Source organism: Peromyscus eremicus, chromosome 4, assembly GCF_949786415.1.
Source record: "Peromyscus eremicus chromosome 4, PerEre_H2_v1, whole genome shotgun sequence".
In the NCBI taxonomy this organism is placed as follows: domain Eukaryota; kingdom Metazoa; phylum Chordata; class Mammalia; order Rodentia; family Cricetidae; genus Peromyscus; species Peromyscus eremicus.
The window spans coordinates 140,528,853-140,543,433 of NC_081419.1; the positions used below are offsets into that span (position 1 = coordinate 140,528,853).

The 14,581-nt window shown below is 46.0% G+C and overlaps 1 protein-coding gene across 1 annotated transcript in view; it reads right to left on the bottom strand.

The window, feature by feature from the left end:
• Nucleotides 1-14,581, bottom strand: part of Znfx1 (zinc finger NFX1-type containing 1) — a 39,862-nt gene that overhangs the window by 18,413 nt on the left and 6,868 nt on the right. The window contains exons 3-6 of the mRNA XM_059261939.1: nucleotides 12,720-14,525; nucleotides 5,092-5,223; nucleotides 3,218-3,366; nucleotides 2,034-2,183 (exon numbers count right to left, since the gene is read on the bottom strand). Coding sequence (XP_059117922.1) covers nucleotides 2,034-2,183; nucleotides 3,218-3,366; nucleotides 5,092-5,223; nucleotides 12,720-14,525 — 2,237 coding nt within the window. The remainder of the gene's footprint in view (nucleotides 1-2,033; nucleotides 2,184-3,217; nucleotides 3,367-5,091; nucleotides 5,224-12,719; nucleotides 14,526-14,581) is intronic.

Below are 14,581 nucleotides of genomic sequence, written 5' to 3' on the forward strand. Positions count from 1 at the left end.
TGTGCACCCTAATAAACTTATCTGGGGTCAGAGACAGAACAGCCACTAGATACAAAGGCTAGAAAATGGTGGCACTCACACCTTTAATCCTAGCACTCCAGAGGTAGAAATCCCTCTGGATCTCTGTGAGTTCAAGGCCACATTGGAAACGGCCACGCATGGTGACACATGCCTTTAATCACAGAAAGCGAGCCTTTAATCCCAGGGAGTGGTGGTAGAAAGCAGAAAGGTATATAAGGCGTGAGGACCAGAAACTAGAAGCACTTAGCTGGTTAAGCTTTCAGGCTTCTAGCAGCACAGTTCAGCTGAGAGCTCATTCAGATATGAGGACACAGAGGCTTCCAGTCTGAGGAAACAAGACCAGCTGAGAAGTTGGCCAGGTGAGGTTAGCTGTGGCTTGTTCTGTCTCTCTGACCATCCAGCATTTCACCCCAATAACTAGCCCTGCATTTGATTTTATTAATAAGACTCTCTAAGATTCCTGCTACACTTCTGGTTATGATTTTCTTCCATAACTGGGCACGATGTCATAAGCCTATAATTCCAGCCTCTGGGAGGTGAGGGCAGGAGGATTAGGAGCTCCAGGTCCTCATGGGTGTGGATTACATAATAAATGCAAGGCCAACCTGTTAGAAATCCTAGCCACTCCCCTAGCTACATGAGTGAGAGTGTGCTGTCCAATAGCCAGGCAAGATGCTTAGTCAAATTAAGTCCTACATAATCTGTGCGCTGTGTGATCATGTAATTTGCTTGCAGTGTGATCAAGTAATCTATGTGCACACATGGTATAGCTATGTAAGCCCATATGCGCATGTGTGTGGGGTGGACCTATGAATGTGGGTTCCACCTACTCCTCCCCTCTCTTCCTGCACGATCATTCCATAGGCCTATGCACACCCCTTCTATTCCCTTCCCTTAATAAACTCCTATAGTGGGTTTTATTGTACATCATCACTTTTCTCGAATGGTCAACAGCACCGCTTAATGAATAACACAACCTGGGATATATGAGACTGTCTCAAAAAACAAGCAAATGGGCTCTAGAGACAGCTCAGCAGTTAAGAGCACTGATAGATTTTCCAGGGGGCCTGAGTTCAACTGCCAACATCCACGTGGTGCTCACAACTGTTTCTAACTCCAGTTCTAGGGGACAGTGCCTTCTTCTTACGTCTGTGGGCACCAGGCACAAAAATGTTGCATAGACATACATGCAGGCAAAACATCCACACACATAAAATTAAACTAAACAATAACAAAGCATGTCTTTAATGACAGAACTTGAGACACAGAGGTAGTTGGATCTCTGTGAGTTTGAGATCAGCCTGGTCTACAGATTGAGACCCTATTTCAAACAAACAAAACAGTCTCAAACGGAAACTCCACAAACACTTGAGTTCTGAGGATTACATATATTAACTTGTTTGTCCAAATAGTAATCCTCTAACAATAAAGTTGATCAGTAAAAAATTTCCATTTTTGTTGTTTTTTGGAGACAGCATTTTAAGGTGCATCCTTAGAACTCACTATGTTACTCTAGGCTGGCCTGGGGCCTGCAGTGATCCTGACTCTGCTGCTGGGAGCTAGGCATATGCCACTGTATCTACTAAAACTACCACGTTTTTCTAAGTCAAATTTACAAGTGCTAGCAGTTTCATAGTGCTCAATTTAATGCTACTGTTTTCAATGTGTGTGTGTGTCTGTCTGTCTGTCTGCCCATGTGCTGGGGACCAATTGTGGGGCCTTGCTCTCTTGTTAGTTAAGTACTCTTCTACTAAGTAAACTCCCAAATTCCAATTTAATGTTACTCTCTTTTTGTAGTATATAAAATCAAGTAATGTGTCTAAAGCAAAGCCTATCCAGGTTCAAACCCAGCAGGTGGACTACAGAGCCTGGCTCCTGACCAGGACCCTCAACTGCTTCACATCACAAGAAACTCTTCACCAGCAGCATCAGACCTACAGACAGATAAGGCTCTGGGCCATGGCTTCTGGGGGAGTGCCTCCATGTGCTGAGCATCCTCCTGGCAGCCCTACCTGCGCAGGTCCGTTCACGAGGCTGTCCCAGTGATGCGGGGAGATGTACTTCTCCAGGTGCTGTTCCCGAAGGACGCCACGCATCGTGCACTCCAGGGTCTTGGCCCCTTCCTGAACTTCTTGCTCTGACTCTTTCATCTCTGTCACAATCTGCCAAGACAGACAGACAGAGGCGGTGAAGAGACATTCTCCACCAAAGCTAGCCTCGCCCCAGAGAGAAAGAAAGAAAGGAAAGGCAGGAACGAGTAATAAATAAACACCAGTCAACAAACCAGTTTCTCAAGTACATCGTGTGGTCTTGAAACCCACAGACTAATGGCTGTTCAATGGCTGACCAGGCAGTAAGCAAGGCAAGCAGAGGACACAGTGGAAAACAGGCCTGAGGCGCTCTGGCTCAGACTTCAAGCCTCCTTGATAACAAGACCTGGGATATTTTTCTGCACTTGTTTAACAGACAGGTTTTTGCTACATTGCCCAGGCTGGTCACAAACTTCTGATTTAATCAATCCTTCTTGCCTCAGTTTCCCTAATAGCTGGGAATAAAGGTCTGTGCCACTGTACCCAGTTATGATTTTGATTGGGCACCCTGCTCAGATAAAAAGACTCTTCTCAAGCTGAGAATGACAGCATATGCCTTTAATCCCAGCATTCTAGAGGCAGAGGCAGGTGTATCTCTGCATTTGAGTCCAGCCTGGTCTACAGAGTGAGTTCCAGGACAGCCAGGAGTACATGGAGAAAGCCTGTCTTGAAAAACAAAGACACAGCCAGGCAGTGGTAGCGCACGCCTTTAATCCCAGCACTCGGGAGGCAGAGGCAGGTGGATCTCTGTGAGTTCGAGGCCAGCCTGGGCTACAGAGTGAGTTCTAGGAAAGGCGCAAAGCTACGCAGAGAAACCCTGTCTCGAAAAACCAAAAAAAAAAAAAAAAAGAAAAGAAAAAGAAAAAGAAAAACAAAGACACTTCACAGTAGGCTGTAGTGGGTGGGTGGTTTGGGGGAAGCAGACTGAAGGCCTGGTGGGGTAAGAGAGGAGCTTTTCCACCCTCTGACTTGAGCAACAAAAGACCCGCAGAATGAAATGCTAGAAGGAAGCTGGTCCTTCAGAGGGTTGAGAAGTCTGCCAGACGGTGGCTGCTAGGTCAGGCGGGTAGCTTGAGGCCCTCAGCTATTCCAGTGCTGGGACTTACACTCATGTAGGCCCTTCGCAGGTGCATGGGGAGGGTGCGGCGGAATTCCCGCTTGTTCCTCAGCTCCCTCAGGGTGAACTGCTTCAGGATCTCACTGTTGCTCCTTCCACCCACTCGCACAATGCTGGGCTTCTGACATCTGTAAATGCCTGTGAAGCAACATGCGGTATTGCAGGGCTGAGAAGAGCGAGGCTGACTTTGCTCAGATGAGAGTAATGTGTGTCAAGGATCTTATCGCAATTGGTCCCTTAGGGAACAAAGTTGTGCTTATAGGACGTTTACCCCATTTTGTGTGAGAAGGCTACAAATAAAATGTAGGCTGCCAAGCAGAAAAGTGCAGTGCTTAAGAGCAAGGCCAAGGCTTGAACAAACAAACAACAACAGAGTAAGGCGGTGGACTTAGGACAAAGAGAGAGAGAGCTCTTGGCTCAACACTTAATGCTGTAGAGGACAAGCGGACAGCAAGGCACTGAACTGGTGGCTGGTCTGTGTAAGAACTAGAGACAGTGGGTGGCAATGTCCCTGTGTGGTTACAGTCTGGATAAGTAAAAGCCCATCTCTGCAGCTCCTAGCACATCCCAGCAGAAGCAAAAAGCCAAGACATGGGGCCCATCCACCCATAGGATGGCTGCTTATATGATGGAGACTCAGGTTTAGATTGGCTTTCCTGTCTTACATCCTGGCTCATTAACCCACTTACTCCAACATCCATAGCTCTAACACTGAAGGACCTGCTGTTGTAAATACACAGAGGACCTGGGCTGACTGCTGGGCAGTCTCCAGGGGCTTATGTAGGTGGAAAAAACACAGAGAAATACAGAGCAGTGTTTCCACAAAAGGAAGAGTGCATACTTATTTATTCATTGTGGTAAATAGCACTAAGAAGATTTATTTTATCTTTATTTTATTTGTATATATGACTGTGTTGCCAGGGGCCCATGGAGGAGAGAAGAGGGTGTCTAATTTCCTGGAGCTGGTGTCACAGGTAGACTGAAAGGTGTTCAATGTGGGTGCTGGGAACTGAACTCAGGTCCTCTAGAAGAACACCAGGTACTCTTAACCACTCTGCCATTTCTCCAGCCCATAATGAGTATTTTTTGAGTGATTAATATGTTGTGTAAATACAGTAAGAATCTTTCCAGCCTTTAATGTTGATAGCCCATAGCATAGACAAAAATAAATAAATAAATAAAAATTACTGGGGCTGTACAGATGGCTCATCAGTTAGGATCATTAGTTGCTCAGGACCTGGCTTTGATTTTCAGCACCAACACAGTAGCTCACAACCACCTATAACTCTAGTTTCAGGGTACTGGATATCTCTTTTAGTCTCTGACAGCATTAGGCATTCATGTGGTACACAGACATACATGCAGGCAAACACCCAAACACATAAATAAAACTAATCTTCAAAAAGTCAAAATTAAAAAAAAAAAAAAAGAAAAAGAAAACAGAGAAAGGGGATATAACTTGGGGGCAATGGGACAAGTGTACTTGAGACATGCAAGGCTTGAAGAATGAGTTGGTACAAGCTGGGCTAGATGTACTCAAGCTGAGGTGGGGAGGGCAGAAGGGGATAGCCAAGGGAGAAGAACTCAAGGACTGAAGGTGACTGGTGCTCCTAGGGTTGGGAAGCAGAAAGACAGACAGAGAGCTCAGGGCACAGAGTGGGAAAGAAAGCCTTGCACGCCAGGATAAGTAAGGACTGTGGACAAAGACAAGAAAGCCACTGAAGTTGTTGACATTTTGTGTGTGTGAGCCTGCCTATCTGTGCACATGTGGTGCTGAGGATGGAGGCCAGGGCCTTGTGATGTACCTCTGGGCTATATCTCCAGCCCCAGTAGAAAACAATTTTGCCAGGAGACATTTATTACCTTCTAGAAACTGGTCCAAAGCATGATTAGTATAACATACGACCAAGATGGGGAACTTCTGAGCACTAATTTGCCAAACAGACTCGTTGGTCAGAAGGGCTTGAACAATTTTTAGACCCACGTAAGTTTTGCCTAGAAAATAAGGAAAAGACAAGTTACAAAATGTAGATTTTTTTCAGTTTAATATTTTTATTAATTAACTTAAAAGGTAAACACCTGTGTATTTCAAATCTTTATTAAACATATTCATCTGCCAGGCGGTGGTGGTACACGCCTTTAATCCCAGCACTCAGGAGGCAGAGGCAGGAGGATCTCTGTGAGTTCGAGGCCAGTCTGGGATACAGAGTGAGTCCCAGAAAAGGCGCCAAAGCTACACAGAGAAACCCTGTTTCGAAAAACCAAAAAAAAAAAAAAAAAAAAAAATTGCTTACATGGAGAAAAGACAGACACAGAATTTCAAATAACAGTCCACTATCTGCTTAAAAATATTCTCATTAGCCAGATGTGTTGGCACAGACCTATAATCCCAATACTTGAAAGGTAAAGGCAGGAGGATTGCTGTGAATTCAATGTCAGCCTGTACTACACAGTGAGACTGTCTTATAAAAAAAAGAATTATTCCTCCTTCTTTCAGGAGAATGAACTGGAAGACAAAAAGAGACTTTTATAATGCATAAAAGCTAGATGAAAAAAAAGAAAAACAAAAACTTGTGGGTTTTTTTTAAGGTTTATTTATTTATTTATTATGTATACAGTGTTCTGCCTGCATGTATGTCTGTGTGCCAGAAGAGGGCACTAGATCTCATTCTAGATGGTTGTGAGCCACCATGTGGTTGCTGGGAATTGAACTTAGGTCCTCTGAAGAACAGCCAGTGCTCTTAACCTCTGAGCCATCTCTCCAGCCCCCTTGTATGTGATTTTTTTTTTTTTTTTTTGAGACAGGCCTCATGTAGCCCAGGGTAGTCCAGGAACTATGTAGCAGAAGATGACCTTCAATTCCTGGTCCTTCTGCCTCTACCCTTCAAGAGCTAGGATTACAGATTGGAACCACTACCTCTTGGTTATCTGGTGCTAGTTCCATGCATGCCAGCCATGCATACAACCTACCTAAATTAATTCCACGCCCAGCCTAGATGAAAATTCTGATGTGGATTTCTTTCACTTTTAACTCTGATAATGGAGACAGAAGACACAAGTGCCATATTTCAGTTAGACAACGCACAGGACACTCAGGGCCACTCACGCTCCAGGAAGCCCTGGTTTGTCTCCAAACTGACTCCAGACCAGGCCTTCCCCTTCCCACGGCCTCTCCTCACAGCAGTCTTGGGTTGCTGACTCCTGTTCGTGTGCCGCACACTTCACTGACTTACTAGATGGGGGCTGTACAGATAACGGCCGCCACCTCAGCTTCCTGCCTTAGCTGGACCAGACTCTGCCTCCCTGTCATCACAGGATGCCAGTCTCAAAATGTAGATCTTGTAAGAGGACTAATCAATTAATTAGACCAACTATTGATTTATGTAGAGACAGTATCTATGCTACCCAGGCTAGTCTTCAATTCCTGAGCCCAAGTGCTTTTCCCGTCTCAGTCTCCCAAGTAGCTGAACTACAGTAGGTATACACTGGCTCATAAAGAATATTTTTAAAAATCCATTTGTTGTTGTTTTGAGGCTCCATCTCATGTGGCCCATGCTGGCCTTGAACTCTTGCTCCTCCTCATTCCACAGTACTGGCTCAACTTTTTTGTTGTCATCCCCCCTCTCCCCCCTTAACAGAGTTTCTGTGTGTAGCCCTGGCTGTCCTGGAATTCACTTTGTAGACCAGGCTGTCCTCAAACTCAGAGATCCATCTGCCTCTGCCTCCCAAATACTAGGATTAAAGGCCTGTGCCACCACCGACCGGCATGGCTCAATAATCCCCCCCTCCCCCAGACAGGGTTTCTCTGTGTAGCTTTGGAGCCTGTCCTGGATCTCGCTCTGTAGACCAGGCTGGCCTCGAACTCACAGAGACCCGCCTGGCTCTGCCTCCTGAATGCTGGGATTAAAGGTGTATGCCACCACTGCCCAGCAGCTAGGAGCTAATATTAAAAACTTCTTTAAAAAATACATTGAGATGGTTTGAAATGTAAGCAGCACAGATGAGTCTACTGGACAGTATTGGAGCCACATGGTCTTACTAGAGTAATTCATGTTAAGATTCTTGTGTGACTGTCCAGACAGTGTCCCTAAGCCCATATACAGATAGTGATCCTCTCCAGGGGCCTCTTTTTTTCCTTTCTCTTTCTTCTTTTTTTTCTTAAGATTTATTTATGTACGTATACGAGTGCTCTGTCTTCCTATACATCTGTATGACAGAAGAAGGCATCAGGTCCCATTATAGATGGTTCTGAGCCACCATGTGGGTACTGGGGATTGAACTCAGGTCCACTGGAAGAACAATCAGTGCTCTTAACCATTGAGCCATCTCTCCAGCCCCTCTTTTTCTTTTTTTAAAAAGATACAAATAGCAACAAACTCTTTTCAGTATTGCTTTTTTCATTAATGTGTCTTGGAGATAGTTCCCTGTCAATACATAGAGACATATACTACCTGCCTTTTAAGGATTTTTAGCCAGCTCCCTTTTTTTCCTTTACCTTTCTCTTTTTAAAGACACGGTCTCGTGGCTTACTATGTGGCTGAGGCTGGCTTTGAACTCCTGATCTTCCTGCCACTGGGCCCTGAGTACAGAGATCAGAGGAGTATGCTGCCAACCCAGACACCTACTGACTGATGGCATCCATATTGTTCCCAATTGTATGTGTCAGGATCTCACCATATAGCCCTCACTGGCTTGGAACTTGCTCTGTAGACCAGGCTGGCCCCTACTGGGATAACAGATGTGTGTCACTATGCTTGGCTATTATGTGGCAACTTCTGCTTTGTGTGTGTGTGTGCGCGTGTGCATCATTGATGTTTTGCCTGTATATATGTCTGTGTGAAGGTGTCGGATCCCCTGGGACTGGAGTTACAGACAGTTGTGAGCTGCCATGTGGGTGCTGGGAATCAAACCCAGGGTCCTCTGAAAGAACAGCCAGTGCTCTTAGCCCCTGTGGCAAATTCTTTACATATGCTTTTTGTAGACTGTGGTACACTTGGGTCTGTGATAAGGGGAAAAACCCAAATATTTCATTAGACCCAATAAAGTTATTAGCAATTGGCCATAAATTACGTCTAAAGCTCTACACTGCGTCAGGCTGAAGTAGCCAATATCCCTCAAAGCTCCAAGCTGAGAGAGCGGCAGGAAAACCATGAGGCAGATGGCACAAGGAGCAACTGAGTCTTCTGTTGTTTTCTTCAACTAGTATGTACACGGTACTTTGCAGACATGGGACCCTGAGACACGACAACAAGGGAGAGAAACAGAACTCCTATCTTCCTTGGCCTTCCACGCTAATGGAGGAAAAAGATGATGACCACATAAACCACTGTAAAATCCTGAGTGTGGCCAAGGAGAAATCTGAAACCAGAAAACCATGGTGGATTCTGGACTCACAATGAGGCTGGGTAGCCCTCTCCACGGAAGACAGACAAAGAAACAGGGTGCCTGTGTGGGCAGGCCGCCCAATCTTATCAGTGAATGAACGCCAGCATCTTCCTCCCAGCAGGAGAGCTTAGATAAGTGGACAGCAGAGATGTGTGAGGCAGAAAAGGACTTGAAGTAGGGAATGGTGTTGCTGAGGCTGGGCAGACAAGTTAAGTCCTGGCTCTCTGCAGGCTTGTGACAGATAGGGAGACATCAGCAGGAAGGAGGCTCTTGGAAATTCAGTATTTAACATTTCCCCTCCATGCTTCCTTCCTTTCACAGGAGATACTTTTTGGGATTTTTCATTTCTAAACAGCTCCCTCTGTGTGTCTGTGGCAAGTTGGTATGTTCTCTGGGTCTGAAAGGATTACTAAGGTGGAGCTCAAGTGCTCTCACTCAGTGATGATGGGAGGAAACACTGCTGGGGCACGTGTGTTTCAGACAGTGTCCAAGTCACTGAGAAAGCACACCAGAGACTGCAGAGAAGGAACATGGACAAGACCATGGGTGCAGATGCAAACAGCTGGGAAATTAAAGACAGGAGCTTTGATATTCTTTGTTTGGTTTTTTTTTCAAGACAGGGTTTCTCTATGTAGCCCTGGCTGTCCTGGAACTCACTCTGTAGACCAGGCTGGCCTTGGACTCACAGAGATCCTCCTGCCTCTGCCTCCCAAGTGCTTAAAGGTGTGCATCACTACCACCTAGCTCTTTTTTTTTTTTTTTAACATTCCTACTGGCCTATTTATTGTCCTCCACTAGCATCAGGTGATTCCATCACTTTCCCCAGCATGGGCTTCCCGGGCCAATTTTAATTCTGTTTTTCTTCCTGTGGGGGCTTGCAGTTGAGATAGGGTCTTGGAGTGTAGCCCTGCCTGGCCTGGACTCACTGTAAAGAAGGCTGGCTTTGGACTTGCAGCAATCCTCCTGCTTCTGCCTCTCCATCTTTTTGGTTTTTAAGACAGGGTTTTGCTCAATAGCCTAAGCTGGATGAGAATTCATCACATAGCCAGGTTCACCTCAAGCTCTAGGCAACTCTTACCTCAGCTTCTTGAGTGCTGAGATTTACAGCTGTAAGTCACTACTTCTGTTATGACTTATTTCTCCTGCCCCACAGCCCTTTTTGAGACAGAGTCTCACTATATACAGTCTTGGCTGGCCTTGAACTCAAAGAGAGTTACCTGCCTTTGCTTTCCAAGTGCTGGGATTAAAGGCATGTGCCACCGTGCTTAGCTTTTCTTAAAAAAAAAATTATTTTATTCATTCCCCCGCTCCCCCACTCAAGACAGGGTTTCTCTGTGTAACAGTTCTAGCTGTCCTGGAATTCGCTTCATAGACCAGGCTGGCCTAGAACTCACAGAGAACCACCTGCCTCTGCCTCCTGAGTGTTGGGGTTAAAGGTGTGCACCACCACTGCCCGGCTCTTTTATTCATTTTTAAAGGTTTATATTTATTTATGTGTGTCTGTGTGCAGACATTATATGAATGTGCAGTTGACCTTAGAGGCCAAAAGAGGGCATTGGGTCCTCTGGAACTCGAGTTATAGGCAGTTGTGAGCCACTCTTAATTTATTTCTGAACTGAAGGATACAAATTAATCATTGTGATTGTGCTGCCAGAGAACAGTGTGACAATGTCTTCCCTGTTAACACTGTGAAAAGGAACTGGAAGGAGGGTGAGCACTTGTGTGAACGGGAACTGGAGGGACGGCTGGGCTGTGGTGAGCACTTGTTGCTCTGGCAGAGGACCTGGGTTCAGTTCCTAGCACTGACATGGCAGATCACCACCATCTGTAACTCCAGTTTCAAAGGATCTAATGCCCTCTTTTGGCCCCTGTAGGCATATGATACATTTAAATGCATGCAAAACACTCAAACACATTTAAAAAATTCTTAGCCAGGCATGGTGGCACATGCTTTTAATCCCAACACTCTGGAAGCAGAAGCAGGTGGATCTCTGTGAGTCTGAGGCCAGCCTGGTCTACATTGTGAGTTCCAAGGCAATCAAGGCAATATAGTGAGTTTCTGTCTTAAATGACAAAAACCAAAGAAGAAGAACAACAACATATATAAAATCACAAATGGGTATTATTCTTGACACACTATAGATGTCTTTTCTGGACACACCGAGTGGAACTTGTCAAACAGCCCATGATCTGCTGATACACTCAGACAGTAATAGGAAAACATCTCCTGATAACAGGAACACAGTGACTGCAGAACAGTGGTACAGCAGGAAAGCTGCCCCCAAGTGGAAGGCTGTGTGGGAAGACCCCTAGGACAGTCACTGGAAGGACACACAGGAAAATTGTTTATGTCATTTGCTTAAGGAAGGGACTGGGGTGGTGGGAGGCAGGGACTTTTAAAAATGTAGCCCTGGCTGTCCTGGGCTTAAAAGTAAAATTAATGAGCCAAAAAACTTAACATCTCAGATGAACAAAACCTGGTATCATGTAGCTTGGCCTGAAAAGACTGATACCACTCAGAATCCACACCGGAAAGAAAGTGCTCAAAGATGAACACCTCCTCTTCCCCTCCTCTTTCATTCTGCACATGCTTTCATCATAGCAGCATTTCTTATTAGAAAGAAACAACTTTCTGCTGGGCCTTTAATCCCAGCACTCGGGAGGCAGAGGCAGGTGGATGTCTGAGTTTGAGGCCAGCCTGGTCTACAGAGCGAGTTCCAGGACAGCCAGGACTACAGGGACTACCCTGTCTTCAAAAACCAAAAAAGAAAGAAAGAAAGAGACAAACAAACAACTTTCTATTCTACTTCACGAATTTTCTGTTTTGGGGGCAGGGATGTAGCTCCAGCTGGCCTTGAACCTTGTCATGACGAAAAGCCATAAAATCCTGATCCTCTTGCTTTTACCTCCCAAGTGCTCACTTCATGAGCTTTTTGTTTGTTTGTTTTGTTTTGGAAACTGCCCTGGCTGTCTGGGAACTCAATATGTAGACCAGGTTCACAGAGATTGAACTCACAGAGATCACCTGTTTCTGCCTCCTGAGTGTTGGGATTAAAGTTGTGAGCTATCTGGGGCTGGAGAGATGGCTCAGCGGTTAAGAGCACTGGCTGCTCTTCCAGAGGTCCTGAGTTCAATTCCCAGCACCCACATGGTGGCTCACAATCATCCATGAGATCTGCTGCCCTCTTCTGGCCTGCAGGCATATATGCAGGCAGAACACTGTACATAATAAATAAATAAATAAATAAAGTTGTGAGCTATCACACCTGGCCTCATTTTTTTTTTTTTTTTTTTTTTTAATCATGAATTGCCCTTTCTTCATTATTACTTTAAAAACCTGTTTCTGCTTCCTTGGCTAGTTTTGCACATGTTTTTGGGATGTCAATTTAGCAGTCTTTACATATCCAGTAGCATAAATATGCTCAAAGAATGTTACATATAAGTCAATGTATACAAGCATGGTCTTACATTTGTTGTTAAATAAAAATGTACACGTAAACACAGGACTACAGATACAGGTCAAATGCATGGCTAACCACAGCTACTACACCAGAGCAGGATGAGAGTGCACGTGGGGAGTCATGTGTGAGTGCGGCAGAGAGAGGAGCCAGGACTCTCCATGCAGGCTGCCCAAGTTCAAGTCCCAGCTCCAGGTCTGCTCACCTGTGTGAGCTTCAAAACACCCTACCTCTTAAGTAAAAGGTAGTTGAACCTTTTTTTGACTTAGCGTTTCCATTTGTGAGTTGATTTTACTTACCCAGTAGGGCTGTTGTGACCATACAGTGAGCTAACATATATAAAGCAGGTCAAATGGTGCTTGGCACATCATGCTATGATTATAGATTCAAAAGTACTTAATTTAAAACAGTATAAAGCTGACAAACCTTTGGAAGAGAAGATGCACCTCTCTTTGCCCCCAGCAGTCTTCCTGTGATCTGGAAAGGTTGATCCATCACTATACTTGCCTATGTATGGTCTCCACTGGGAGTCACCGTGAGTGGCTACATCATGAACCATAGTCGTTGTACTTCAGGGAAATATTTCTAAATGAAGCATTCTAGAAACCTAGAGCAAAATCTCCCTTGCCCGAACTGAGAGTCTCTTACCTGTTCCAGGAGGTCCTTGAATGATGGCCAACTCCCTTGTGAGAGCAAACTGTAAGGCTTCCATCTGGGAGTCATCAAGCTTCAAGGACTCTTTTGAGGGCCACTGGCTGAAGTCCAAGACGTTAATTCTAGAACGTCGCAAGACCTCGGCACCCCTCAGACACTTCCCAATGGCTGAGCGGTTCTCTATTAGGGGGGTTAAATCATATCTGCCACCCATCAGCAAGTACCTTGGCTCCTTTACATGGGAGTCACACTCCACAATGTTCCTCTGGAAGGGGACATCTTCCTCCTGGACCTCCTGTAGTCCTTCTAGGACATGTCTGTAAGCCTCAAAGTAGGCTGTTGTCTCTACCATGAGGAACGAGTCAGAGGGCTGGACATCTGCCAGCAGCTGCTGGCTCTGCTCATTGAAACACAGCTGGACAATCCCTCGGCAGAGGTCTTCGTGCTCCCGGTTTGAAACAGTGGCAAAAAGAAACGTCTCAAAGTTGTCCTTGGACATGCACACTAACGACCCATACAGCAGCCGCTTGGAATTCTGCCAACGAACAAACTTCAGTGGTTTTGTGTCAAACTGCACTTTATAGACAATGCCTGATGCTGAGCACATGGGGGTGATAATCCGGGCATCAAAGTAGATTCGGATGTCATCAAACTTCCTCTTCCTCAGACACTGGTCCTCAAAGCTTTGTAGAAGCTCCAAAATGCCTTCTCGAAGGGGCCTGACAAAATCCTCTCGCAGGAGGCGGAAGTGAGTGTCTAGGTAGACAGCAGTGCTCTCGTATTTCCCAGAAATGATGTTGGGGCGAAGGAAGGGCCTCTCGTCCAAGTGCACCTCATTGTAGGTGGGGTAGATGGGTATGGCCCGGTAGCTCTCAACGGGGCCTTCTGCCTCAGACCGCACCAGAGTATAGGTGTCCAATCTCAAAGTGCCCTCTCGCCTCTTTTCCTGCAGATGTTCAATGATGGTCTGCACCTTTTCCAGATTCTTCTCTGTCTCCTCTTCTATGTCAACCCCAGAGGCCCTCAAAGCATTAAGAGAAGCTGGCAGGAGAGAGATGAGCATGGAAGTTTCATGCACAGAGCTGGCGGGGAAGACGCTGACAAGGTCCTGGAGGAGGGAGACGATGTTGCTTATGTGTTCTGGGTACTGGTTTCGAATGTCAGGGACGGGCTCAGTAATCATTCCCACCACATACGCTGGCAGGCAGACTCTGAGGAACTTAGAGTTGTTCAAGACGCCCAGCACATGCAGGATGCTCTGACGGTCTATTCTGGAGCTGCAGGCCTTTCGGAGAACCTGGCAGATCAGCTGAAGGAAGCTGGGTTTCATGGAAGAATGAGAAAGCAGCTCCTTGAGCCCTACACTTGTGGCAAGTGTGATGGCCACCTCAGAGGGCTCTTTCTGCAGGAGACTCTCCAGAAATTTGTAGCCCAGTCTCTTCGTCTGCTGTGGCTGCTCTGCTGGTTTCTGGTGTGGGGTCCGCCACTGCTGGAAGTTGTCACTGGACCACGGCGGTCTGTGGCTCCTGCCCTCCTGGTTGTCATTTCTCCTCCTGGTATCATTCTGGCTTTGTCTCTGGTCTCGAGCTTCATCACTGGTATACCCCTCCTGGTTTCTTCTTCCCTGATGTGGGTTCCTGCCCATAGCCCTAAATCTCTCTTCCCTCTGCCGGAAAGGAACAGGATAGTTGCTGGCCCTAGGATGCCTTCCAGCATAGTTGGTTCCGCCTCGGAATACACTGGTTGCTGGGTTACTGGTTTGATTTCTAGCTCTTGGTGGTACTTCTCCATCTACAGGACCTAAACACAATGGTGATATTGGGTAAGCACAAAGTCAAGGAGTGAGGAAGTCCAGT